This window comes from Rhodamnia argentea, chromosome 4, assembly GCF_020921035.1.
Source record: "Rhodamnia argentea isolate NSW1041297 chromosome 4, ASM2092103v1, whole genome shotgun sequence".
NCBI classification, from domain to species: Eukaryota; Viridiplantae; Streptophyta; class Magnoliopsida; order Myrtales; family Myrtaceae; genus Rhodamnia; species Rhodamnia argentea.
In genome coordinates, this window is record NC_063153.1 from 2957486 (window position 1) to 2984670 (window position 27185).

General features: G+C 39.1%; 1 protein-coding gene across 4 annotated transcripts; it reads left to right on the forward strand.

Annotated features, from left to right (window-relative positions):
• Positions 1-15324: 15324 nt before the first annotated feature.
• On the forward strand, positions 15325-24223 carry LOC115751272 (subtilisin-like protease SBT2.5). 4 transcript variants are annotated; one of them, XM_030689083.2, is made up of 12 exons: positions 15326-15670; positions 16264-16385; positions 16571-16788; positions 17550-17694; positions 17805-18196; positions 19802-19897; positions 19973-20045; positions 20544-20829; positions 21533-21858; positions 22019-22286; positions 22654-22935; positions 23600-24223. In XM_030689083.2, exons 3-12 carry the CDS (start codon positions 16613-16615, stop codon positions 24004-24006), a joined length of 2451 nt encoding a protein of 816 aa, XP_030544943.1. In that variant the 5' UTR covers positions 15326-15670; positions 16264-16385; positions 16571-16612; the 3' UTR covers positions 24007-24223. The 4 variants fall into 4 exon arrangements, with proteins under 4 accessions (XP_048132950.1, XP_048132951.1, XP_030544943.1 ...); XM_048276993.1 differs by lacking the exon at positions 16264-16385 and having other exon boundaries at positions 15325-15670; positions 16568-16788; XM_048276994.1 differs by lacking the exon at positions 16264-16385 and having other exon boundaries at positions 15325-15670; positions 17550-17697; positions 17808-18196.
• Positions 24224-27185: the final 2962 nt, after the last annotated feature.

Sequence of the window (27185 nt, forward strand, 5' to 3'; positions counted from 1 at the left end):
TTCCTAGTCTTTATGCAATTCGATGACTGTTGATTGATAGAATACTTTATTTTAATTTTATGCTTCCATATAGAAAGTATAGATTGGATAAATAGGCAAGTTAGCTGGTGTCGAGATAACTCCATCTTAACTCTTACCATTTACCTTGATTGAATTTGTCGTTATTAATCTCTTTAGAAATTACATTCTACATCTTCAGCTGTCTAAACTTGGAGCAAAATGTCAAGCCCTCATCCGATGAACGAGCGAACGAATAAGATAATTTCTCTTTTTATAATTTAGAGGCACGAGCGCAGAGGTCCGACTACTAATTCTCGCAAGCTACGGAGGGAGTTCGAGGTTGTTGTATAAGAGTGGTTTTCTCTTTAAGGAAAAAAGGTAAAATAAAAGGACAATTCCATTGAAGAGGTGAGTGTAGGATAACAACACAAATGATTTTCTAACTATTTAAACACCGCTATTTGTCAATCTTTCTTGATTCTACACTAGCAATGAATTCATCATGCCTTCCATAAAATTAGAAATAGTAAACAGTCAGATCATTTTTTCAACTTTAGTAGATCAAAAGCATTACTTTTGCGAGGAAAAAAAAAATTCGCTATCTCACAAAAGAACGGTGTTTTTCTTCGTTCCTAGTTGGGGAAATATGTCCAACCAATCTTCGTATTTGTAGGCCACCAAGGGTGGCAAATGGGTAGGTTTGGTTCGGTTCGATTTGAGTGGGTCATAAATGGATTATGTTCAAATTCACTCATTTAACTCGCAATAACCCATTTATTTACTAAAAATTTTAGATATCCAATCCAAATCCACCCATGTTACCCCTCCAAAAAACAGAGAAAAAGACCCAACAAATATCAAAAATAAACATATGAAAAATAAGATAAATCTTCAAAAGTAAATGAAACTTGTTCCTTGTCCGTAAAAACCGACCAGCACAAAAACATAAAAAAGGCACGCGCTATGGACCGCCGTTCGTGGTGGCTCGGAAGGCGGAATCTTGCCGGCGTTCCTTTTATCACGGTTGATTGTGCCGATTGCTCTCTTGCCGTCTTCCACGTCCTGATTCTAATTAGAGACTCCACTGGCTCAAAACAACAGAAGCACGAACTTTAGAAAAATCACTAGGGAGACGAATTTATCCCAAATTCAGAAATTGAAACGAGCTGCGATTTTTTATGAGTATATTTCAAGAGTTCGAGAGGGACGAAACCATGTCGACTGAGGGGTTGAATCTACTCGTACGACAGAAACAATGATGTCGATTATTGAGAACAATTTTGAAAAAGGAAAAAGACAAAGTGAAAAGTAGAACGAAGAAGAAGAGGAGCAAATGAAATCAGAGAACAGAGAGAGGAATTAAGCAAAACAGAAACAGCAAAAGGCAAATATAAACAGAAAAATTATCAAAAAAATCCTAGACATATTGTATTTGTGTCAATGCGGTACTAGACCTTTCAATTTGATCAATATAGTTCTAGACATTTTGACGACTTGACAATTTAGTCACTCCAATCAATTTTAATTGGAAAGCAGTGAAGTGGACATCGGCAATGCCCATAGGTTGGCCGATATTGACGTGAATAAAATTTTTTTATATTTTTGAAATTTTCAATTTTGTACTTTTTATTTTATTTTATTTTTTCCTTTTCCTTCTTTCATTTTCTTTTTTTTTACGAAGTCCTGTCGAGGGTCGACCAGTCTTAGATTATAAAAAAGGAAAAGAAAGAATGAAAAAGAGAAAAGAGAAAAAAAAATTATAAGAAAGATTCAGAAAATTTTTAAACAAATAATAAAAATTGTCCACGTCAGCACCAATTGTGCCACGTAGGACGGCATGTGTCTACTACATTAGCGATTTCCTGTCAAAATTGACAAATCTTTAAAAGATTTAGAGCTAAATTGGTTCAATTGAAAGATTTAGGATTGAATGGGTACAAGTGCAATAGGTTTACGAATTTTTTGGTAACTTCTTCAAATGCAGACCTTAGACAAGAACGAGGAAGAAGGCACCACATGTGCTTTGTGCAAAAGGCGACGAGTGAGAGGGTCCAAATCCGAAGGCGAGGAAGAACGCTTGAGCTTCTTTTCCTTGACGACCTCTGAAACCGCAACGACAGAGGACAATCTGTGGTGCCAAGTAGAGGGGGCAGGGCCGAACACGGAGAGAGCTCAGAATTGAAGCTTCCTGATACATCCAAGGAAATTGGATGAGACCATTGCTATGGTTGGCAAAGCCGCCGCATCGCCGGCAAGATGGACCGGCCATGGGAGGCATTGCCAACCGTGGAGGGGCAACCGCGGCAGCAGTGCTCTTCACCCTTTCCCTTCTCTTCTTCCATTTGTCATTGTGGTCCTTCGTTTCCTTTTTTCTATAGTTATTTTTTGTTCGGTTAGTAACCTTCTTGATCTTAACTGGTTTTGTCTTCAAACCTACGTCTAATTGAGATTTGATATTGTGAATCTACTTTAACCCCTTATGCATTTAGCTTCGGAGAACAGCCAAAATGGTCGCTCTCTTCAATAACCCCACCACACATCGCCCCTCTCCGTGCGCGGAAACCTACTTCTTAACAAGCAAACCACTAAGCCTAACCCTATGAGGTTCCCGCACCGAACATTGAGTCTTGACAAGATCTTCAGATTTAGCAGCAGGCCGTACTCATCCAACGGTGCAGATTCAGCCTGCTTGATGTTGGGGTGCGGGTCATACTTTCTATCAACATGAAGGAACGGGCAGACCTTGGCGAGGATTGTAGGGGGGGGCAGCACACCTGATCCACCAAAAAAAATTTATAGTTTTGAGCCCATATTTTATTAATAATTTGGACCTTAGCTCATGAATAACTACTATTACATATAATCTCTTTCTCGTGTAGTAGTTGAGGATTGTAACAGAGAGATGGAATGTGATAATTATGGTAGAATCTTCTGTTAGATATAGGGTGAATTAGCATAAACATTACGTATTAGTTTCTCTTTCTCGTATTTACTATTTGAAATCCGGACGTCCATCATGAAAATTAGACGATAGGAGGAGCCCTCTCCAATGAAATTGGTTGCTCAATTGTCTAATGGGCTTGACTCAAGCCCAGCCCATCATGTTCTGATGCTTCCACGGGGAGTCTTCGTCTCTTCCTAAATGCACGGCCACAAGCCCATCAGAAGATGAAATAACAAGAGAGAATGCTCGCAAATGTAGAGAGTTTTTTGCCTGGGTTGCTGCGAGTCGTGACTGCTCAAAAAGTGGCAAGCTACAGATCAAAAGGTTTACCTACTGCCTGCCTGGTCGATTCTGGTTTGCGCATTAATTAGAAATATTGACCACGGGGTGAATCTGAGGCTGCTTCACTTTGCTTTCTTTAAAGGAGACAATGTTTTTTTGTCGGTCCACCGGCCACCTGCATTGTCTTAATTCACTCATATTGCTATATGACCTCATGATAGCCAATCCGGTGAAGCTAAGGTTGCGTTTGATAGTACGGATTATTTAGTATGATTGGATAGATTTACGATGCCTGATGTCCCATGAAATTATGGGTGCATCAGGCGATGAAATACTAAATAGAATTGAATAGGAATAGATTACTCCCCATCATTCGACCGCCATGAGTTTGGCGGCCGTCGGCCATGGCGACCGTCTTGTCTTATTTGCTGCTCATTAATCTTAGGTTTCAGTGAGAAAGAGAGATAAGGTGTCAGGAGATGGCTTGATTTCGACAACCGTAGTCACAGTGATCCAATAGTGGTCGTCACTCAATGGCCACCACCGTGACGATCCTAAAAGGAGGCTCTCGATGGTGGCCATTGTGGTTGTTGCGCCCTCCCCCCCTCCCTCCCAAAAAAAAAAAGAATATACGAAACACCAGGTAGAACTATAATTGTTCAAGTGCCTTAATATCCTACCCCGTCAAATATTTCCCAATTACTTTTCTAGATTATGTTGAGCACAATTTAAGAACCCAGGACACATAATTTGACTTCCACTAAAAAACATAAATTTTCATATAATTCAATGAGAATGGGCTAGGATTATGAACTTATTAATGGTCCAAGACCAAACATATTGATAGATTTTCCCGCATTGCGATTGGCGCTATCCATCACATCATCATCTACATGCCGATTCACATGGTTTTAGTCCTTTCGAACTAACGTAGAGCGATAGGTCCGGTACACATTGCATAGTCCCTCTTGGAATTAGGGGACGGAGATGGTCGCAAACAACCATGCAACCGCGTGAATTCAAAAGTGCGATCAGGGGAAATGATTTGCCAAATCCCCAAAAGGAGGAGGTGGAAAAGGGGGAGGACAGGAGACCATCATCACTGAGGTTGATTTGGCCACTGTTCAGCCACCAAAGTCTTGCCCGCTCCTTGTCACATTTGGCAACTACTTTTGTCCCCTTTTAGCAAGAAATCGTGAGTGCGCCGAGTCCTTTTTCCTTCCTGTACACCGCGAATGGTGTCCCCACCTTGGTGCCAGGATTATTGTCTTGACCGATCCTAAAGATAACCTAAATTAATCATGGTTCGTTGAATCCCAAAGTAACCATACCTAATCAACCTTTTACCCAAAGAGTGAGTAATGCTACTCTTGATCTGGCGCAGTTGATCGACCGTTATGAGATTTTTTAAGTATGAATATGAAGATTTGCTTGTTCAAATTCTATAGAGAGCAAAGGAAGGAAGGAAAAAAAAATTGAAGAAAATTGGAAAAATTAATTTAAAAATTCAACAAATAAAAAATGAAATATTATTAGAAAATAGCCATGTCGGCGTCGGTCGGTCAAATGGACTAAACTGGCACAAATACAGAAAATTTAGGATTCAACTGACAAAAATGAGTGAATATCTAAATTGATAGAGTTCCCATTTTTGAGCACTTCAATGCTCAAATTGGAACAATGAAACCGGCCCGTGAAATAATCGGAACCAGCCCATTAACCGGAACCTGCTCGGTTCTGATTTAAAAAAATTCGAAACCTATCCCAAAAAAAAGGGGAGGGGGGGAAGAGCCTTGGGAGGCTAGGCCCTAATGGCTGTTGCAATTTTCCCCCATCCCCCCTCTTTTTTCCTTCTTAAATTTCCTATAAATACCATTTTTCCCCTTTCATTTTTTTTCCACAAATTTTTTCAATTGTCTCAAATTCTCTCAATCCGCTTAATCCCGGTTCAATTATTTCAATTTTCAAAATTGGCTTTCCACCCAATTTTCTAAAAAAAATGGTAAGTGGAAGCCGAGTGGGTGACGGGGGAAAGAGCCCGATGCCGATGGAGATGGGGGAATCCGATTATCCTCAATCTCATGATCAATACGATCTTCGTGAGTTTACATGTTGGGTAGACGATAATGATAATATCAACTATGTTCCCAACATCGAGCACGTCCCAACGCAATAAAGTCTTCATCCTCCTACCGGTGTCGAAGAAACATTGACAGTAAATGAGCCGAAACGGCAGGCCCGAGAGAGTACATCCAACTTATGACAACACTTCGACAAGATACATGTAAGCGAAGACAAGTACAAGATAGACTGTAAATGTTGTACGAAATCATATAATTTTAATAAAGGAGACGGATATGAAATATACCGTCGGCATCTGATGCAAAAACATGCAATGCAAGCGGGGATCGACACTAGGCAACAACAAATTTACGGGTACGCCAAGCCTAACACTTCTATTTTATTTCGTTATAGTGATGAAATTTATAAAGAAACATTAGTTCAATATGTTACCATTAAACATTTACCTTTTACTACTAGTGAAAATTTTGGTTTGAATTTTTTTATTAACACTGCATGTACTCCGTAAGCAAAACCCGTTCCGAGAACTACTCTTAAATGCGAACTTTTTAGGGTTTATAAAAACAAAAAAAAGGCTTTGCAAAACTTTTTAACGGATTTCAATGGATATGTGCATATAGGTAGTGACATTCGGGGTGATTCTTGGCAAATTCATTCTTATATGGGTATTACATGTCATTAGATAGGCGACGATTGAAATATTCAAAAAGAGTACTTGCATTTCGAGTGTTTGATTAAAGGCATTCAGCCAATAATATTTATAGAATAATTATGCAAGTTTTACAAGAATATAGTTTAATTAATAAAGTTTTTTCAATTGGTTTTGATAATGCCATGTCGAATATCGCTTCCATTCTCAATTTAGAAAATATTTGTAAACCCCCTTTTGGCGGACAATTTTTTCACATTAGATGTACTTGTCATATTTTAAATTTATGTGTACAAGATGATTTACGAACTCTTGAAACTTTTATCATCCTAATAAAGAGAGCAATTAAATTTTTATAAAGTCGTCCCCAAGTTATGAAAGAATGGGGCAGATTTTGTAAATCACATGGACAAAAATAAAAAAGATTTCCAAAAGATGTTCAAACTAGTTGGAATTATACGTACGAGTTGCTTCATCAATCTTTTGCTTATAAAGATTTATTATATACGTTTATTTCAAATAATGTTTCCGAAATTACTTTAATCCCACAAGATTGGGTTGTTTGCAAAAAAAATTTAGATTTTTAGAAAATTTTTAATAATGCAACTTATACTTTATCTGGTATTTATTATCCTACTGCGTATTTATTTCTAATATAGTGTGTTAACATTGTTGGTATTTTTTGTGAATACAAAAAAAAATGTTCAATTAGCTTTTACTATTATAGCAATGAAAGCAAAATGACTGCATTATTATGCATGCATTCCTCTTATTTATTTGGTTGATATTGGTTTCAATCCACGTACTAAATTAGATGGTTTATATGATTATCCGAATGATTGTTATTATGATTGTTTACATTTGAATGAAGCAATAGATATTAAAATTATACAAGTAGAGGTTAAAGACGCTATAGTAACATTATATAATGAATTTTGTAGTAGATATAGTTTAGGTGATAGTACATATTTTCAACCTAGTGCCTCACAAAGGGAGAAGAGTGGTAGACTTAGTAGAGGGTACAATCTGCTCATTAGTAGGCAAAAAGACAAAAGGGAGCAACATATAATATTTTCGAATTAGAAAATTATTTAACCATTGCTTTTGAGTTCCATGATTCTGAATATAACACAAATTTCAAAATTCTGGAGTTGTGGAAGACTCATTCAACCCAATTCTCGGTCCTTACTCTCATTGCAAGACAAATGTTAGCAACTCTTTCTTCGACAGTTGTAGTTAAATAAGAATTTAGCTTTGGAGGATGAATTTTGGATGATTGCCGTTCAAGATTAAATTCGGATGCTGTAGAGGCTCGGACTTGTATCCATGATTGAATAAAAGCTAAATTTCAACAACAAGAGTTGGATCGAAATAACGAATTCTTCATTGATGATAATGGAGATACCACCGCCACGAGTAATGACAATTGACGATGAAGCAAGTTGGGGTTATTAAAGGTAAAAGAACTATATGAGCTTTGATTCTTCTATCCCTAAGAAAATATGTATGCGCTTAATGATAATTCATTAAGTTTAAGTCCCTTCCTTTTTTTTTTCCTCCCAAATTTAATTACAATATACAATTTGATTATAATTTATAATTTATAATTGATAATTTATTATTTTTTTATTTCATAATTTATTATATAAAATTAAATTTTAAATTAGGAACCGGATCCTACCCTTGAATCGGCCCGGAATCGGAATCGAAACCACCCCCATCAAAGGCCGGTTCCGATTCAATTATGGTCACGAACCGGAACCGGCAATTCACAGTCCGTGGCCATGTCTATGACAAAGGGTCTTTCCAATTAGAACGATCTCCTCAGATGTGTCGTAGGCTTTTTATCTATTTATTTATTTATTTGGAGACACGTTTTCTTTTTCTTTTTCTTTTCTTTTTTCTTTTTGGTTTTTTTTTAAATGAAAAGTATATTTGAGAGAGGGGGGAATCCTATCGTAGACTTTCATTTTCGGACAGTGAAATGGCGTTTCCGCGGGTCACATGCGGTGTTGGAGCGCGGCGACAAGCATGGTGGGGCCCGCACTCACATGTAGGTCTCAGAGAGCAACCGTCGCAAAACTCCCATTTGTCAAACCACCGGTGGAAGATCGACTCCCAAGCCCCCCATGCAAAACACGACAAAGATATTAGGGAGCTGAACATGGGGGGTTTTCTATTTTCTATTTTTGTTTTTTTTGTTCCTTTTTTTTTTCTCCTTATCTATGAGTGGATTTTGTTCTTTCTTTCATATCCACCGATCATTATTCATTTTTATTATTTTAACGAAAAAACCCAATCATAGATAGACATGCCCATATGAAACCGTGGGCTCGAAACCGGAACCGGCCATCAAGGGTCGGTTCCGGTATCTAAATTTTTGGAATCGGCCCGGAACCGCCGGTTCCGGGCCGGTTCCAATCCGATTTTGTTTTTTTTTAAAAGGAGGAGGCTTGGGAGAAAAGAGTCATTGGACCTAGGAACCGGAGGTTTCGAACCGGAACCGGAACCGGTCCGGAACCAATGGTTCCACCTTTTTTAGGAACCAGAACCGGCGGTTTCGTGGAACCGGCCACGTCTAATCATAGATAAGGGGAAAAAAAATCCATTCATAGAAATTAGTGGTATTTAGTTTAGGATAAATACTACGAAAAATCGGAAAGCGATACATTCGTGATAAATTTACCTCAAACTATTTTTTTGACAATAAAAAATCTTAGGCTGGTGCATATGTGATAAATTTATCATACGCAAATTTTTTTTACCACGAAAAATCTCGAAATAGTACATCTGTGACAAATTTACCCTCCGTTAAATTGAGTTAATACCACAAAAAATTCAAATCAATACACCTGTGACAAACAGAGGGTAAAACCCTCGAATTAGTACATTAATGAACTGTCACATACCATTCAACTCAACAATTTGATGGTTAAATTTAACAAAAATTAACGAAGCATAAAAGGCAAGATTTAAACTTAGGGCGAGCGATTCAAGCATGAAATCATCTGCACCGGCACATGTAGTAAATCGTCCCAGTGCTGTCTATCTAATTCACTCGCGCAAATTTGTTTTGGACTTTGTTTTTTCCCCTTTCCGAAAATTTTATAACCTTCATAAAAAAAAAATCGATATACATGGTTACATCGAATTTTGTGGTTTATGATATTTTCTATAATTTGGTGAGGAAATTAAATAAGTCAATTTTCAAAAATTTATAGCTCGAATGAAGAAGATCGATACGCATGCTCCTGTATATTTCGATGTATCGATGGAGGGATGAAAAAAGAGGACATCAATCAATTAAACTATCCCAAGAAATTGGAGAGATAAATTATTAATATTGAGAAAATGTCGAAAGGGTAAAACAGACTGACGTGCCCCTTTTCCTGTCCGCAGTTTCCAGGTGGGGGAGGGGGATAAAGGTCTTCGGGTCATTTTCAGCGGAGCCGTGTGGTCGTTTTCATAATTGGATTCGGCTTCCTTACCTGCGTACACGACATGAACATACGAGCTTGACATTCTTGTTCTACTGCTCCTTCAAGCGCCACTTTACTTTTTTTTTTTTTGAGGGGGTTGATCAAATTCAAAGGTAGGTCCCAGTTCAGAGTAGAACATCCACTTGATTTTTATCTTGACAAGTGTTGATTTAATTATAAAAAAAATTAATAATACGCGATCGATTATCCTGTTATTACAATCACTCTTTTCAAACTCGCGCGATGATAACGATACGATATAATCAATCATTCATATTGCACCACATGAGAAGGGATTTAAAGCATGCTGGCAAGATATTTCTAATCGATTTACTGTTGTTTTCTTTCAAAATATACCAATTTCGTTTTTCTTATTGTTTAACTTTAAAAGACACGGAAGATTTTTTTTTTTTCCCACTAAACGACACGAAGACTGTGAAAATAACGGCTATGGGCACGTCAGTAGTAACTCTAGCTTTTTTTTTTTTTTTTGAAGGATTAATTTGAAAGAAAAAGGATAAGATTCAAAGATCAAATTGACAAAACAGCACAACAACAACATTTGATAAATTGAAGAATCAAAAGGACCGTCGTATCATTTTAGGCAAAATATTGTAAAATCATTCACTCTTATGAAAGAGAAAAATGACTTACGAATATTATAGTCTGTTATGATTAGGTGCACAACGAAATATAGAGCAAATACGAGAAAGATAAATGGAGACACAAGATTTATTCAAGTTCACCATTAAATTAGGGTTACATCCAATATAAGATTTCACTATAATTAGTAGTTCTCACCTCTATGTTACAACTTTCACTCACAAGAGAAATATTTTATGAATAACAATAGTTATTCATGAGTTCAAGCCCAAACTACCAATAATGTACGAGTTCAAACTATAAAAGCTCTATGACATCCCGAGAGCACTGCCCCCTTGCAACCCCTATTGGGCGACCCTCCGCACTCTCATCAATGAACGAGATTCTTATGTCTTTCTCGCTATTGGGAGTATGAACCACACCTTACACATAACCGACCTAAAGCTCCCTTCGTTTTCCGAGATATATCTATTTTAATCCACATTATGCTCATGATAGTGCACCATCTATTGTAGAATAGAAATATGGACTTTCTAGCCATTGCTAATCTTACTTAATGAAATATTTTAGCTCCATTCATTTGGCGAAAAATACGGTGTTTCTGAAAAATATTTGTAAAAAAGAAATTTTTCAGGAAAATGACAACATTTTACGATATTTGGCTGAAACCTAAAAATAAATTGAAAAATATTTTTCATTGTTTGGTAAGGAAAATCAATTTCCTCCGGGAACTCCTTTTAAGTATTTATTATTATTATTATTAATTATTTTTCTCTTTTCTATTCTCTCTTTATTTTTATTTTCCCTTCTTCTTGAGTCGATCGTGGACATGGCGACCTTAATAAATCTTGACTATCCATTTATTCAAAGGAGATTTCAATAATTGGGATTTGTTAAGATATCGAGAGGAGATAATGATGCGGTTGCAAGGGTGGGCGTGCTGTTTTGAGTGATCTCGAAGGAAGTAGGGATAGATTAGAGTGTATGGGATGCATGTAGATGTAGGGTAAGCAAGTTGGACCGGACCGAAAAGGCCGGGTTAGTCCGGTCCTTGAGGGGCACGATCCGGTCCTTAGTCCCAATAAATGGGATTGGTGACTCGGGGGTGCAATCCCCGATTCCATGATAGATGGGACCGCACCGGACCACCTAGAGTAAATATAATTATAAGTTAGGTTTAAGTCCGACGAGAATAATATTCTACAACTAGCAATTATATACACATATATAGATATATATATATATATATATATATGAAAAACAATTATAAATTTTTAAAGAACTAGTTAATTTAATTTTTCCATCATCCGCTCGACACTCACTCCTCTCCTCTCGCTCGATGCTCGCGTCTTATCTTTACAATGCCGCTATGCTTGGTGCTCACTCCTCTCGCCTATGTCTCTCCGCTTGCTCGTTGGTGTTGTCGCTCTTCTCGCGTCTTGCGGCTACTAGAGAGACCTATTGCGGCCACCGGCGTTGTCGACTCGTTGCTTCCTCTCCTCGTTTTCATCCTCGCTCGGGCGCTTCAATCTCATGTGATGGTTGTACGATGGTCATGTTATGTTTTATTAGGTTGGATGGTTGAGATTGAAAGTTGTTAGTTTAGATCAAAGTCTTAGATTTCTACAAGCAGGTGGTGTTAGCGGTCCCATTGAAATGGACCAAGACCGGACCGAATCGTCGATCCTGGTCCGATTTGGTCCAGGTCTGGTCGCCAATCTTGAAAATTTGGAGAGCGGAACTACCGGTCCGGTTCTCAATTCCATACCGAGATTGGACTAGCCCAAATCATGCACACTCCAATGTCAATGGATGAATGTAAATTCATGATAGAATACCATCACCACCATGGTATAAAAGACGTACCATCACCTAAGAATAAAGATCGGGATTAACGAACTTCACCATTGAGGCTTAAAGTACAAACCACTCGGCAAGGATAAAAGAGCTTGGAGATAAGAGAAGCTCACCACCAGAGCCTAAAAGACGAAACACTAGCCAAAGATAAAAGGGTTTCTTGGCTCACCACTAAGGAGTAATCAACTCTCCAAGGATAAAGAAACCAACTATGAGTTATCCACTTTCCAAAGATATTTGCTCACATAGAGAAAAAATCTTGTATACTCATATACTGAAATTATTGTCTGCCTTATAATTGAGATGACACCACTATTTACAAAGATATTGCTAAACAGAACAAAAGACTCTTTGAATTCCCGAAAACCAAACAAACTCTTGAGGTATCCACCTAACTATGACTCTTAAAAGCAATACCTAATAAAAACTGTTAAAAAGCTATGAATTAAAAGACTTAATGCGTGCAATCAATTATTAGATGCATTGAAACTTGATGAAACTCCCTAAATTATTGCATCTGCCTCGGCAACACCAAAGGCATCGTAAAAGATTATCGAATGAGCGATAGAGTCATCGGGTTGTCGATAGGGAGTCTTGAAATCAGCAACAAGTCTTGCAAAATCAATACCTATGTTGAATAATTGGCAACGCCATTCTTGAACCCACATAATTAAGTTGCAGTAGAAATTGGTTTTCGCTAGCATGAACGATGAATCGGTGGGTTCGATGGATGAAACATGAGTTGTGCTTGAGGAAGAAGGATCGATTAAGCCCGATGCTCCCGCATCAGAAGAGCACGGTAAAGGGTAGAGGATTCGTGCACCCTTGACAATGACAGGTCTATCGGGATTGCATGCTAGAGTACTTCTTAAAATTGACGTCTGTTTAAGACAAGGAGAAACGTTCCAAACGAGAATCCCTACGATTTGGTCGTTGTTGGTAAATGGGGCCTTTTGTAGGCGCCTATTGAGGACTACTAGATTTAGTTTAATTGATCTAAGTGTATCTAGGGCTAAGTGAAGATGAGTAATTGTAACACATGCAACTTACCATTCTTACTCTACAACTGCTCCCTAGCCTAGAAAGAAAAACCCTAGATCCCATATTACAATTCTCCCTGGGATTTCTCAAGTCAAAGGAGACATTCATGCCGTTGGAAATAGGATACCTTTTCGCCACACGACTGCATCCACAATCGAGAGTGAACTTCGCGGACGAGATGGTGTTACTCCGCGAAAAAAAAAAAAATGTGTACTTCGTTTATTTCATGTAACTATTCGTGCAATATATGAGGGTAGATTTACCGCACACTTTCGAGTTCCAATAGCTATCAATCAGGCTTTTGTCCAAGTGAAATAACCACAAATTTCTCGACGAAAGAACGTAAAATCTAACTTCATGACCATCGTAAAAAGAGCTAAGGGAGTTTTTCTCGAATCTTGATAATTTTTTTTGGGCTTATTTCAACTTTGATACTTGATGATTTTTGTGGACCTGTGATGAGCATGCACACTGTAACTCGAATTGACAATAACCTTTCATGATTAAAGTTCAGTATCTTTTATAATGTTTCCAAGAACTGTATGTCCCCTTAAAAGAATGGGAGAAATATTACTTACCAACTTTTAGATAACCTTTTAACTTGGACCGCAATCGCTTCTTTGTAAAAGGGCGATTTCAATTTTCCACAATGAGAGAGTCACTTTGAAAAAGGTGAGTGCTGAAATCTCTCGGCCTAATCATTGCACAATAAAGAGCATAAGCAAGTGGGAATAATCAGACCTCCCAAGTAGTTTGCCTTATAATTGAATGGGATAAAAAAAATGATTTTTTTTAATATAGTATCGACGTGTATCCGAAAAGTCTACCAAAAATCGTAAAAAAAAAAAAAAATTAAGAGCAACCGTCGATTCCTACATTTTCATGAAAACAATAGAGTCCTAAAATTTTTCTCGGGTTCTGCAAAAAAAAAATAAAAAATTATCGGGCCAAATTTAATTCTACAACTATACGTAAAGGTGCAATCAAGTGTTTTAAGATATTTTCAAAGCACAAATTGAAGTTAGCACATAGGCATGTCCAGATTGCCATGCAGAAATCTCGCGAGTGATTGCCTTATGTCAGCGGAATTTAGGGAAGCAATTGCAGCTCAATTTCTAAGCTTTATGCAGGAATTCAAATGTGCCATGCACCTTTTAATTAGCTCAATTAAGCATGTGCCTTTATCGGAAAGTGCAACCAAATCTTAAATCTTTCAATTCATTCAATGAGATTCTATTTATTTACTAAAAAGTGCGATTGGATCCCAAGTGCAACTTAAGGATGCTACATAGTCAATTTTTAAGTGAGGCACAAATAATCGAAATGACTTGACTGTTTAGAACTTGATTGAACTAATTAAGATGTTTTATGAGTTGATTGCACTTATGCGTAAGGTTTAATATTTCTAGTGCCCTTTTTCCCTAGATTTAGAACTTCCACTAAAATTTTCAAGACTGCTCAACCTCTGAATTTGATAAAAACAATTTTATCTGTGAATAATTTGAGTTTTAAAATTTATTAAATGCCTTTTATCAAATAAAATTAGTAAGACTACCTTAAAATTAAGGGTTAATAACACCAAAAATCCAAACTAGTATACCAGGTATGGTCCATACCTAAATCCTAAAATCGATCATGTTATAATCGGTTCTCGGACGAGTTTGAATAGGAATCGATTCTCGGTCCTATTTTTTCGGATGGTCTGATTCGGGTTCCGGGTAAACTCGGTCTAATTGCACACTCCTAGTGGACACGACACGATACAATATGAAAGCCCCCGGAGAGTGTTGGTGCTTTCTAGATGATAACTAAATAAGCAAAATTAGTGATATCCCAATCCAAGACTTTGGTGATTTGAGATCTTTGTAACGTGAAAATTAGTTTGGAATAAATGAGGCATATTCATATTTTGTGACACAAAAATTAATTTAATATAAATATGGCGCGAATGTATTAGTTTGAAGTAGATATGGTACCAACGGATCAATTTGAAAACTTTCGTAACGTTGACCACCAAAATTAGATTTAGGCGCGTATCGGTGTCCAAGCTCCGTCAGGTGATATCCTCTCTTCATTTTTCTGTTCGTTTCCATCGATCGCTCTCCGAGGGCTTCCTCGTAACTTCACCCATTTCCCCCGACAGCATACCGCGGGAACTTTACCGTTGCACATTTTTTTTTTAATTGCTTTATTGAAGAACCCATCAATTATAATTTCAGCAAGCAAACCGCAGAGCCTCGCTTATTATTTATCCGTACACAAATTATTGCCATTTTATTTTATATTTTTTTTGGGGAGATGAGAAAAAAAAAAAAAGAAATTAAAAGAGATTTGAAAAATGGTTCACATGGTGGACTCCTCTTTGGGAAAGGGAAAGGGAGAGGGAGAGTAGAAAAAGAGAGAATGAGAGAAAACAATGGCGTCCTTGTCTGATCTCCATCACAACAGTCGAAACCCTAACCACCCCCCCTGCCTTTTCCCTCGTTCACTCACAGGCGCACTCAAGCTCGCAGATGCTCTCGCGCTTTACTCTCTCCTCTAACTACCACCACCACCAGCAGCTCGAGGGGGGAGAAAGATAATGCAGGTCGCCATCGAGATAATGCAGGTCGCCATCGCTCGATCCGCTCGCCGCGCAACCGAGCTGAATCGGCTGACGTCGCCGTGAGTGAGCAGCGTTGATCGGGAATCGGCTTGGAGCATCGGTTTCGGTCGGTTGTTTGGATCAGCAATGTGAGTCGAGTGCTCGTTTTGTTCGATCGCTTCGTGCGCGGAATGCGAATGTGCGGTTTCGTCGTTGTCCTTCTTTGCTTGGATCGTTCCTGCAAGTGCTTTCTTTCTTTTTTTTTTTTTTTTTTTTTGGTTTTTTTGCTGCTTGATTGTGTTGCGTTCGGCTTCTCCATTTTCGTTCTTATCTTGGTCTGTGGGCGGAAAACAGTGCGATTCGGCGACGGCGGAAGCTCTTTTGCGAGTGCTCTCGTACTAGAAATTTTGTCGTCTTCCGATTCGAAGTTCGGTTGTCACTGCTTCGCGATCAGCGCGAAGCAGTAATCTGTGTTTCGTTGAGTTTTCGCCATTTGATCTCCTTTCTAAGTGAGTTTTTCTCTTTGTCCTGGTAGTTTTCGTTTTCGTTTTGCTCCTCTGTGGACTGTGTCATATTCCTCGTGTCTAGTAATAGAAGCTCTGTGCGCTTTTTTTTTTTTCTACTTTCTGTTAGCATCTACACTGTTGAGTAATGTCGGCTGCCAGAATGAGTTTTGATTCGAAGTGGTATCCTTGCGTCTTGGTGCTGAGAATATTTTGTTGGATTGGTTTTCCTTTAACAGTTTTATTCAAGTTCCTTTCTGCTGGATTTCCTGGTTCTTCACATGTGCTGATTCTGGATTTCACTTGAACGAACTTTTGTATATCTCAGTCGAGCTACTTCTGTCAAGATTTTTCGCCCTGGGTGGGTTAACTCTTTCTGGCTTATGCTTGCTTCTCCAAGAGATAGCAGAGAGCCTCCTCAACTTGAAGGAACCAGTGGTGGTTTCTGAGCACGAAGTGTTTTTGTTGTTGCCTGTGTTTCTCATGCTGTCATTTGATTACTTGATATCTTCACTGTATTTATTGGTTTGCTACTCTTTACAGCAGATTTTGAGGTGCTCAAGTTGGCAATAAGCAATAACTACGAGAATGGGAGCTTTGGAATTTACATTTGGGACTATCTTGTTGTCTTCTCTACTAATTGTTGTGAAGGCAGAAGTTTATATTGTGACTGTTGAAGGTGAGCCTGTCATAAGTTACAAAGGTGGTGTCAATGGTTTTGAAGCAACTGCGGTCGAGTCTGATGAGAAGATTGATACTACGAGGTACTCTTTATCTTACCAGCACCTGCCATTCGATATATTCTCGGCACTTATGGTGTTTCTTGGAATGTGCATTCCACATTTTACAACAGTATCCTCTAATTCGTGTTCTTAAGGATCATCGTTGTCATAGCATGGATTAGAAGTTCATGCTGTGCATAGTTAACTATTTTTCCCGAGCTTGGTTGATATGGACGTTGTTGACTATTAAGCGAATAACTTATCGACTTTGTCCCCATCATTTAAATGGTCGACTCTAAATTGATATGACTAATCTACATGCGTTTGTGCCATAGCCCAAGGGCAGTCAAGGCTCTTTGTTATAATTGGTACGCACTCTTGTACAGTTGCAGTCACTGTCTTGGCATTGCATTTCTCTACCATCAAGCATAGTTGAAACAGAGCTTTGTGGAGTTAGCCGCGACTTTAGATACCATCTTTTCAGATGTAAACATTGTGGTGAGCCAATTTATTAAATCCATAATCATTAAGTTGTTATAGTATGGTCGGCCAATATTCTGTAATGCATAGCCATTAGGTCGTGCATTGACAGAGATATTGTCAATCAACCAAAGGAGGATAAACACAAACACAATTACTCATTAGTTGTCCTTGCAAGAGATCTCTCAATTCATTCCTTCGTTAGCAGAATGTCATTCACCCTTCTACGACCTGCCCAGTCCCCTGCTCAAATGAACTCGTTGGTTGCTATTGTTGCCTTATCTTTTTCTACTCCTTGGCTCATGATATGGGTTATCATCCAGTGAATTGGTTACATCTTATGCTGAACACCTTGAGAGGAAACATGATATGCTTCTTGGGATGCTGTTTGATCGAGGAACCTACCAGAAGCTCTACAGCTATCGTCATCTGATAAATGGTTTTGCCGTGCACATTTCTCCTGAACAGGTGAAACCAAGTATCCAAGCTCCCTCATTTATCTCTGTGTCTGACTTTAAGGATGGTAGTCCCTTCATTTTTGCGTAGCATGGACTCATTGCCTTCCAATATATTAGTAGGCAGAAATACTACGACGTGCCCCTGGTGTGAAATCCGTGGAGAGAGATTGGAAGGTGAAGAGACTTACAACTCACACTCCACAGTTTCTGGGACTTCCTACTGGAGTATGGCCCACAGGAGGAGGGCATGACAAGGCGGGAGAGGACATTGTGATTGGCTTTGTCGACTCGGGCATTTATCCTCATCACCCCAGCTTCTCTTCACACACAGAACCTTATGGTCCACTACCAAAGTACAGAGGGAAGTGTGAAGTTGATTCTGACAGTAAGAGGTCTTTTTGCAATGGGAAAATTATAGGGGCTCAACATTTTGCCAAGGCGGCCATAGCAGCTGGGGCATTTAATCCTTCCGTTGATTTTGCTTCTCCCCTGGATGGTGATGGCCATGGAAGGTTAGGTCTTGTAACATTTGCAAATTGACTTTTAGCAAACTCTAATTCTGTATAATCTAGATCTTTTACCTGCACATCTTAGCAACTCTGTGACAAGCAGGTTTTATTTTTTGAGATGTGGGAGATAAAACCTGGCTTATGGGTGTTGTGTAGGTTGCTTCTCTGGTCCGGCCAGTGTTGATTTTGTGTAGCTCTCTTTTATGCCTATACAACTTTGTACCGGTTGACACATGTCTGTGTTTCTATGGGTACGAGGTTTGTATATGGTTTTTTTGTATGTAGCGCTTTTGAAAAGTCAATATATATCTTACCTTACCAAAAAAAAAAAAAAAAAAAAACTGGCTTATGTTATATATTATTTGCATCTGTACCTTCTTAATTTGTCTTTGATGCATTAAAGTTAATATTTACTAATGTGCTTCGTGAGCTATTCATTTCTCTAATATGCGTATATCCCAAGATGAGTTTGAAAGATTCTGCCCCACTGCAGCATACAAACAGATGTTACAAAGGTCTTATCAGTTGCAGTACTATAGCCCTTGAGGACAATTAGGGTTTATGAGGTGACTGATAAGACTTCCACAGCGATGAGAACAACATGCTTAGTAGATTGAGTTGATGATAGTTGCGTCATGCACACTGATCTAAAGAGGGCATTGTATGGTGGAATCTAGGCACAGTAATTATAGAACCGCTCCTTCTACTCAATGGTATGCTGGGGGCAGTAATTTGATTTACTAGTTATTGAAAAATGGAAAACCTGCTGTGTGACTTTTAAAATAGGGAAGGAAAATATTGTCCTTAAGAGAACAAGCTCGACCTTTTGCATCAGTACCTAAATCCTCAATAAAAACGGTTCCAAATGCCCCTCCAAACTTGGTAGTTATTAAGAAGAAAACAGTTGCAAAAAACTCATGCTGTTTACAATGTCCTTGGTGAGTTTCAGAATATAGTCTGATGTTGATCTCATTTAAAAATCATGGATAAGTCAAACACTGTAAATCTTGCATGATAAAGATGGCTAACGGAGTGACTGGACAACCAATCTGCAATCTCATCAATCATGTTGTTCTTACACTTGGAAATAAGAGTTGTTTGTATTGGTTCCTGCTGCTTAATTTAATAATGGAAACTTTGGCTTTGGCAATGTTGGTGATGTATAAATCACTAGTTATTTATTTCATCTTTTCTTTTGTTTCTGGAAGCATCTGAATCAGTTGGAACTTCATCTATAAGATATCAAGATGAAGGGAGTTGCCCCTTCTGTTTTGTGACTTGTGTCTCCTTAGAGTGTGCTAATACTGACAGGCAATGGGTTATCTTATCTCATAGTTCAACATAAGAACAGTTCTATTTCCTTTATGTATAATTGAGTATTTTTGCCGCTTTATACACTAGTTAACTTCGTATACATACATATTAGTTTAGCCACCATAAGTGGAGCTAAAGGATTTATGTGTGTTATGATGGAATAGATTCCTCTTTCCAAGCTCTTTTTTGTTAAGTGAAACAACTTTAATTATTGTCTCCATTCACTGCCTTTATGCTTTTCTTTTCTCTCATGAATATTTATTTCTCTGGCTTTGTCAATTATTCGAATACCAGTCACACAGCTGCCATTGCTGCCGGTAACAATGGAATACCTGTGAGAATGCATGGACATGAATTTGGGAAAGCAAGTGGGATGGCTCCTCGAGCTAGGTAGGCTTCATCAACTTCATCATTTTCAGTCAGCTGTTCTAACAACAATAAATTTCTGAAATCTGTTCTGTGCAGGGTTGCTGTTTACAAGGCACTTTACCGACTTTTTGGAGGTTTTGTGGCTGATGTAGTTGCAGCAATTGATCAGGTATCAATATATTTATACTTAGAAGTGCTACGAATTCTTATAGTTTGGCTTGCATTTCTCGACTCTCTTACCATGTAGATGAAGAACTCTTGTAATTTAGATTTCTGCAATTTGATGCCAACTAGATTCAAACATCCTTTGTTTTTTCCTGTTTCTGATACACTCTCAGGCACACTCACAGATTTGATTCCGAGTTTAAGATTCTGGAATTTATGTTGCAAAAATAATGGACTTAAAGTTTTGATTTCTAAACAAACTTTTCTACCCCAGAAGATGAGATGTCATTTCGTGTTGACCGAAAGGATGCTGTCTTTTGCTTTCTGAAAACATTGGGAGAATCTTGGTGCATACTGAGATAGATGATTCTCCACATAGTAACACCTAAATGTTGCATAAGTCTAGAAAGGTCATCTATTCCTTCAATTCAGTCATGCTTGTCAACAAATATTGATAGTAATCTGAAGGAAGACTATACTCACCTGACGACTTCTCCTACAGGCTGTTTATGATGGTGTGGACATCCTCAGTCTGTCAGTTGGACCAAATAGCCCACCAACAAGCATTAGAAGTACTTTTTTGAACCCTTTTGATGCCACACTTCTGTCGGCTGTCAAAGCAGGTGTCTTTGTCGCTCAGGCAGCAGGAAATGGAGGGCCTTTTCCTAAAACTTTGGTATCCTATAGCCCATGGATAACATCTGTTGTGGCTGCAATTGATGACCGAAGATACAAAAACCATCTTATGTTGGGAAATGGGAAAATATTGCCAGGCATTGGATTATCACGTGAGTTTTTTAAGCTTGACTATTTAACTTTTTTGCATCTTTCATTGGTGGACCATAGTAGATTGACAATGTGATCATTTAATTGGTGCTTAGCAATAGTATTGAGTCATTTTAATCTTTTCTGATTCTGACGGTATTTCATTGGGAATACATTTTCTTTTCCTTATTTTATTTTATTTTATTTTTTTGGATGCTTGTATGTTATCTGTAACGAATTTGTATAACAAAGATGTGACAACCAGCAATCCAGGCTGTTGAATAAAAATGTATATTTGCTTGTTATAGTGTTTCTAGTGGAAACTGTGCTCCTGGAAGAATGTGACCGAGTATCTATGAAGAACTATTATGTATTCAATAAGCCTGTTGGAACCTGTTTAAGATGCCCTGTTCATCTGTGGTTGTGCTTCCTGTAGGGTTGTACCATGTTCATTCTGGTTGAACTTCAGTGGTTGTGTCACTTTGTGTCCTTCATTGACAATTTTCTGAGGTTCTCTGGGGATTGATGTGCTGTTTCCGACCGAGCATGAGTCTGCAAGTGGTTTTTGTGGGATCCATGTATATGTTGCACCGGTTGATGTGCCTGATTGCATTTAACATTTATAGAATGGTGGAGGATGTTGAGTCCGCATAACTTCTTTTCTTTTCTTGGTTAAGGAGTTTTTTCCCCAATTTATTGACGTTTAATTTCAATTGATGAGAGCAGCCTCTACACAGCCAAATCGGACATTCACATTGGTTGCAGCAAATGATGTACTGCTGGATTCTTCCGTCATGAAGTACAGCCCCTCTGATTGCCAGAGGCCAGAAGTTTTGAACAAGAACTTAGTCCAGGGAAATATTCTGCTCTGTGGCTATTCCTTCAACTTTGTGACAGGGACAGCATCAATCAAGAAAGTTTCAGAAACGGCCAAGAGCCTCGGTGCAATTGGCTTTGTTCTTGCTGTTGAGAATGTTTCTCCGGGAACCAAATTTGATCCTGTCCCTGTTGGTGTTCCGGGGGTTCTCATTACAGATGTCAGCAAATCAATGGTAATAACTGTTTCTCGTCTATCCTGTTTATGGCTTATATTACCTTAGGATTTCTTTCTATGATACGCTTGTCATCTTTGTTTGGGCTTGCTCATCCTCATCTTCTCTTCTCTCAGATTTTTTCTGCATCAATTTTCTAATGCATATTGCTGTTACTTAGGACCTTATAGATTATTACAACGTCTCTACCACTAGAGACTGGACTGGACGAGTGAAGAGCTTTAAAGCTATAGGCAGCATAGGGGATGGCTTGATGCCTATACTCCACAAATCTGCACCACAGGTGGCATTATTCTCTGCTAGAGGACCCAACATAAAAGATTTCAGCTTCCAAGAAGCAGATCTTCTTAAACCAGATATTTTGGCTCCTGGTTCTCTCATTTGGGCTGCATGGTCACCTAATGGGACAGACGAGCCTAATTATGTTGGTAATGACAAACGAGTCTCATTATTTTTCTTATCAGCTTTCAGAACCATGGAGTCGTGCAGTACTCTTTTTGTCAGTTCAATGTCCAAAACAAGAATGGTAATAGTTTTCCCAGTCTTCAGAGCCACCTTCTAATATAGCGCTGGGAATTAAACCAGAACTTAAAATTAGAAAACGCTGATGATTTTTTGAAAGATGGTTCACTAGTTGCTTGTCGTTGGAAATCAAATCACGTGCTGTCATTTATATGGTCGTGCAATAGCTCTGTTTATCAACATCAACATCAACATCGCCTTTATCCCTGTGCAATAGCTCTGTTTATCATGGGGAAAAATTTATTACTCATAGTTAAAACATGCTTTGAGCAGGTGAAGGATTTGCCATGATGTCAGGAACTAGTATGGCTGCTCCACACATAGCAGGAATTGCTGCTCTTGTAAAGCAGAAGCATCCTCACTGGAGCCCAGCTTCCATAAAATCTGCTCTGATGACAACATCAACAAAGCTGGACAGAGCAGGAAGACCACTTCAGGCACAACAATACTCTGAGACAGAAGCCATGAAGCTGGTGACTGCAACGCCTTTTGATTATGGGAGTGGTCATGTTAATCCTAGAGCTGCTTTAGACCCAGGACTTGTCTTCGACGCAGGTTATTTATCCTCCCCTTTTTCTACCCTTGTTGATTACTGTTACAAATGGTTTTCATATGAACTAGTTTGAGTGATTCCAGGTTGCTTTTGCTTTGATTAGAACACATTTGCTTCTAATGTGAACTGTCTATGGTCTAAAAAACTATATTTTTTTTGGTGATACATGCCAGTCATAAGTTGTCTGGTCTCTCAGCAAGCAGATGGCTTTCCTCCAAATGGTTCTCTGGGGGCTTATCTGAGTTGCATAAGGGTGAAATACACAGACATCCCCTATAACTTTGGATCATTTGCCAAGCGAGTCCCAATACATTTTATCTTTCGACAGAAGTTGTCATACTTCTCGTGTCAGTAAAAGCAGCATTTGTCCGATTTCGATTGGAGTTTCTGAGTGATGTGGCATCCTTTGCAATATGAAACTTTAAATTGTCACGTGTACTTTGATGGCAATTTTAAATTGACCCTTTACATTTAGGAAACTTTAGTTAAGTGACGATTGAGTGAAGTAAAATGAACCTTACAGTCCATTTTGACATAGTACTGTAACAAGCTCTACTGAAAACTTCAGGTGGTCAAGATACAAATGACTCGAAGTACACTTATGAGAGGGTGATTGCCATTGTTTGATGTTGCAATGTCTGATTTCTAGTACTTGATCCTTGGCAGGTTACAATGATTATTTGGGATTCTTGTGCACAACTCCTGGTATCGATATTCATGAGATCAAGAACTACACAAACTCGCCATGCAACTATTCCATGGGCCACCCATCAAATCTCAACTCCCCTTCAATTACTGTTGCCCACTTGGTTCGGACTCAAACTGTCACTCGCACGGTCACGAATGTCGCTCAGCAAGAGACATATGTCATTACGACCAGAATGGATCCGTCTGTCGCTCTCGAAGCCAGCCCTCCAGCAATGACTATAAGACCAGGTGCGTCACGGAAATTTACGGTTACTCTCACTGTCCGGTCTGTGACCGGAACATACGGTTTTGGGGAGGTTTTGATGAAAGGAAGTCGAGGGCACAAGGTGAGGATCCCGGTGGCGGCGATGGGATACCGGCGATAGATAGTTCGAGAGTATAGGTGCCTCGGTTAAGAGTGTTGTGGTTGTGATATTCTTTCTTTATTGGCGGGAATAAGTAGTACTAAGCTAGGTGTAATATGCTTATATATGTATAAATACGCAAATGGTGTAAAATAACTTGTACGAGGGGGAGACTCCTTGTTTCTTCCGACTTCTGCTCATTTGTTTAGTAATCTGATATTTTAGTTTACACTCTTTTTTGGCGCGTACGAAGTGAATCCCGTCTGTGTGACGCTACTTGATTCTTTCATTTCTCTCTCAAACTGCTAATCGATTCTAGATGATCTGTATCTGATCATGCACCTGCAGAATTCGCTCACTTCAGAAATTAAATGACAGAGGTGAAACCCGATGTGAGCTCATTCCCCTAGAATCTGTTGATGCGAGAATCGGATTGGAAATTCTATTTCGTCGCAAGTATGATCTTCCTCAAACTGTTGAGTCTCTGTTGGACTGCTTAATCGGTATAGTTCAACTCAACAGGACAAGCTGAATAAATGACTTGGTTCGTGATGCGAATTGTTCGCATGACCTCGCCTTACGAAACGAACGATGCGGTGCACGACTTCTCAGCAAATCCGTAAACTCTGGTGACGATCCTGTCGGTATCTGTCCATCCATCCTTTCACTTGGATAGCGATGGAGCAGCATGTTGAGGATATCCAAGTGTATGCAGTCAGTCACAATCCGATTACAGGCGTACTTCTGTTTTTGCTTTTCTTCCTCGATTCCTCGTTACTCCTCCACTGGGAGGCCCGGCGACCACTCCATGAAAAACAACACGTCACACGGTTTCCAATGCAAACCAAATCAACTAGGGAAAACACGACATTGAGGCAAGATTTAGATAGCCGTCGTAACCGAACTCGAGATATGGCAGTGATGGATTAGGCTCGAGATTGTACGATTCTTTTTAAATGACACTATTGTATCATTAGTTTGAAGAAAGGATGCTCTGAATCAAGTTCACTAGCTAATTCGCGAGTAGTGAGAGGCCTCGGAGGAGCAGGATAACGAAATACTGGCTCAGAATGGTTTAAATCTGCATTTAGGCTGTTTGCTCCCGCCTCAAGTTAAAATGAGAGCTTTACGGGACATTATTTGTGTGGATCTTTCTTTTATTGACTTGAGTATGAAGATCTTTAGCATAGAACTGATGCCATGCCATAACCAGCCTAAAGTTTCACTTCAAACAACGTAATCAAGTTTTTACCGGCACTACTGAAAATGTAGACTCTGAAGAAATGTCATCCTCATCAATTAGTTCGAACATGCAGACATTTGCTATATGCAAGCGAGTTCCTCTCACCTATGTGAACCAAGCGACTGCTGAGGAGGCAATGTCGAAGCACTGATAACCCCCGGAGCTTCACCTCCCACGATCGGCCTGACTAAACCAGAGTGACCATTCGCTGGTCTTCCCGAATGTGTGTTTTATGGAACTCCTGGGGACTGTTCTGCTCACATAGTAGTTTGATGACCAACCAAATTTTTGATAAGAAACGAGCATAATATAAGCATGCAAAATTCTGAGCGAAGCATAGAAGATGTACATAAGCTCTGGCTCCGAAGTGCTCTTTTGGCATTTAGGCGGTTTCGATTGCGATCCGACCTGCACCACAAAGAGGAGAATTCTCAGAAGCACCAGTATGAACTTGCCGTGAATTTACAGTAAAAGGTACTTAACATGGACTGCCAATCAATTGCGCGGATCATTTCCATGCTCTTCCCGGGAGATATAACCAAGTAGATTTCGCACCTCCAAAATCATTATCTCATCAATCAACAAAGGAAAAGCTTCTTAAAAGGTTTTTTTGACGATTTGAAATCAGATTTAGACTAGAAAGTATATCGGCAGAAACACAAGTTGTGAAGCAACAAGTGACTGACACCTCCAAATGTAGATTTGAATGTGGCGCCATCAGCGAGCATGCACACGGATTATGCTTAAACTCGCAAACTGTACAGAAAATTTCATCATCTTGGAAGGCTCATAACTAAGGAAGACAAAACAGAAAGGAAGTGCACCTTTTTTGAAAAAAAATTCATCGCTACTGAACTGACAAAGGAGTTGCAATTAGGAACACTGAATTCCTAGGTGATTTAGGCAGCGTGAGTGACACTTCGAATGTTCTTCTCAATCAACGCAAGTCAGGTCCCTACCGTTACAGCTGGAAATGGAGACTCGAACACTGTGTCATCCCTAACAATGAGCTCAAACATGCAGACATCTCTCACACGAAGACCCGTTTCTCTCGTGAATGAGGTCCAACCAGTAGAGAGAATTTGCCACATCTCTGTGTTCGTATGCGTTCATAGCTCCTCTCTGCTTCAACTGCCACGATCTTGTCTGATCACCCAAGAGACGCAATTTGCTTGTTCTTCTGAACATGTTTCCTGAAGAATTCATTAGAAGCGCTCCGCCCAGTTGGTGTAGGGTGATAGAATAAGGATACACTCAGGAGATCATAAGAGGAGCACGCACGATACGTAGATTTATGACTAAATTCCGTAGTTTCAATCAACCGTTTTCGCTTGCTAGTGGAAGTTATCTGTTACATACCACTTAACCTGCAATTTCGCGTCTAACTGTCAAAATATATGCTCCTGGAAAATAAAAAACTGAAGCCATCAATTTTGAGACAAGGTACAGAAAGGATTCATATTTGAATTCCACTCGTACCATGAACACTTGAAGGAAAATGACATGTCGCGGTTTTTCCTCCATGAACTATAAACTCTACCAAGTAAAAACTAGAATAATATATGACAAAATACAACCTGCGATCCTGTTTGAATTCGACGTGCCCCACCGACTACTAGAGCTCGGGATCTTTCCAGATCTTTCTGAACATAAGAAGGTCGCATCGCTGGCTAAATTCAAGAGCAGTGCTGGCTTGGACCTGTAGAACCATCAAAGAAACAGCTCAAGATGGTTTATTTGATTTGCATCCATAACTGTTTGACTTCGTTTGCACTAAAGAAATGAGAACTGCCCTAGAATTCTCCCTCGGGGCTTTTATACGTCACTCGAAGCGCTCTTATCGAGTATCTCCATGAATTTTTGCCACCCTTTCCACAACCAAACCATGACCTTTCTAGTTTCACAGAAATACCGACGAGCTTAATTTGACTATTGACCATTTTGCAAACGAAATCAG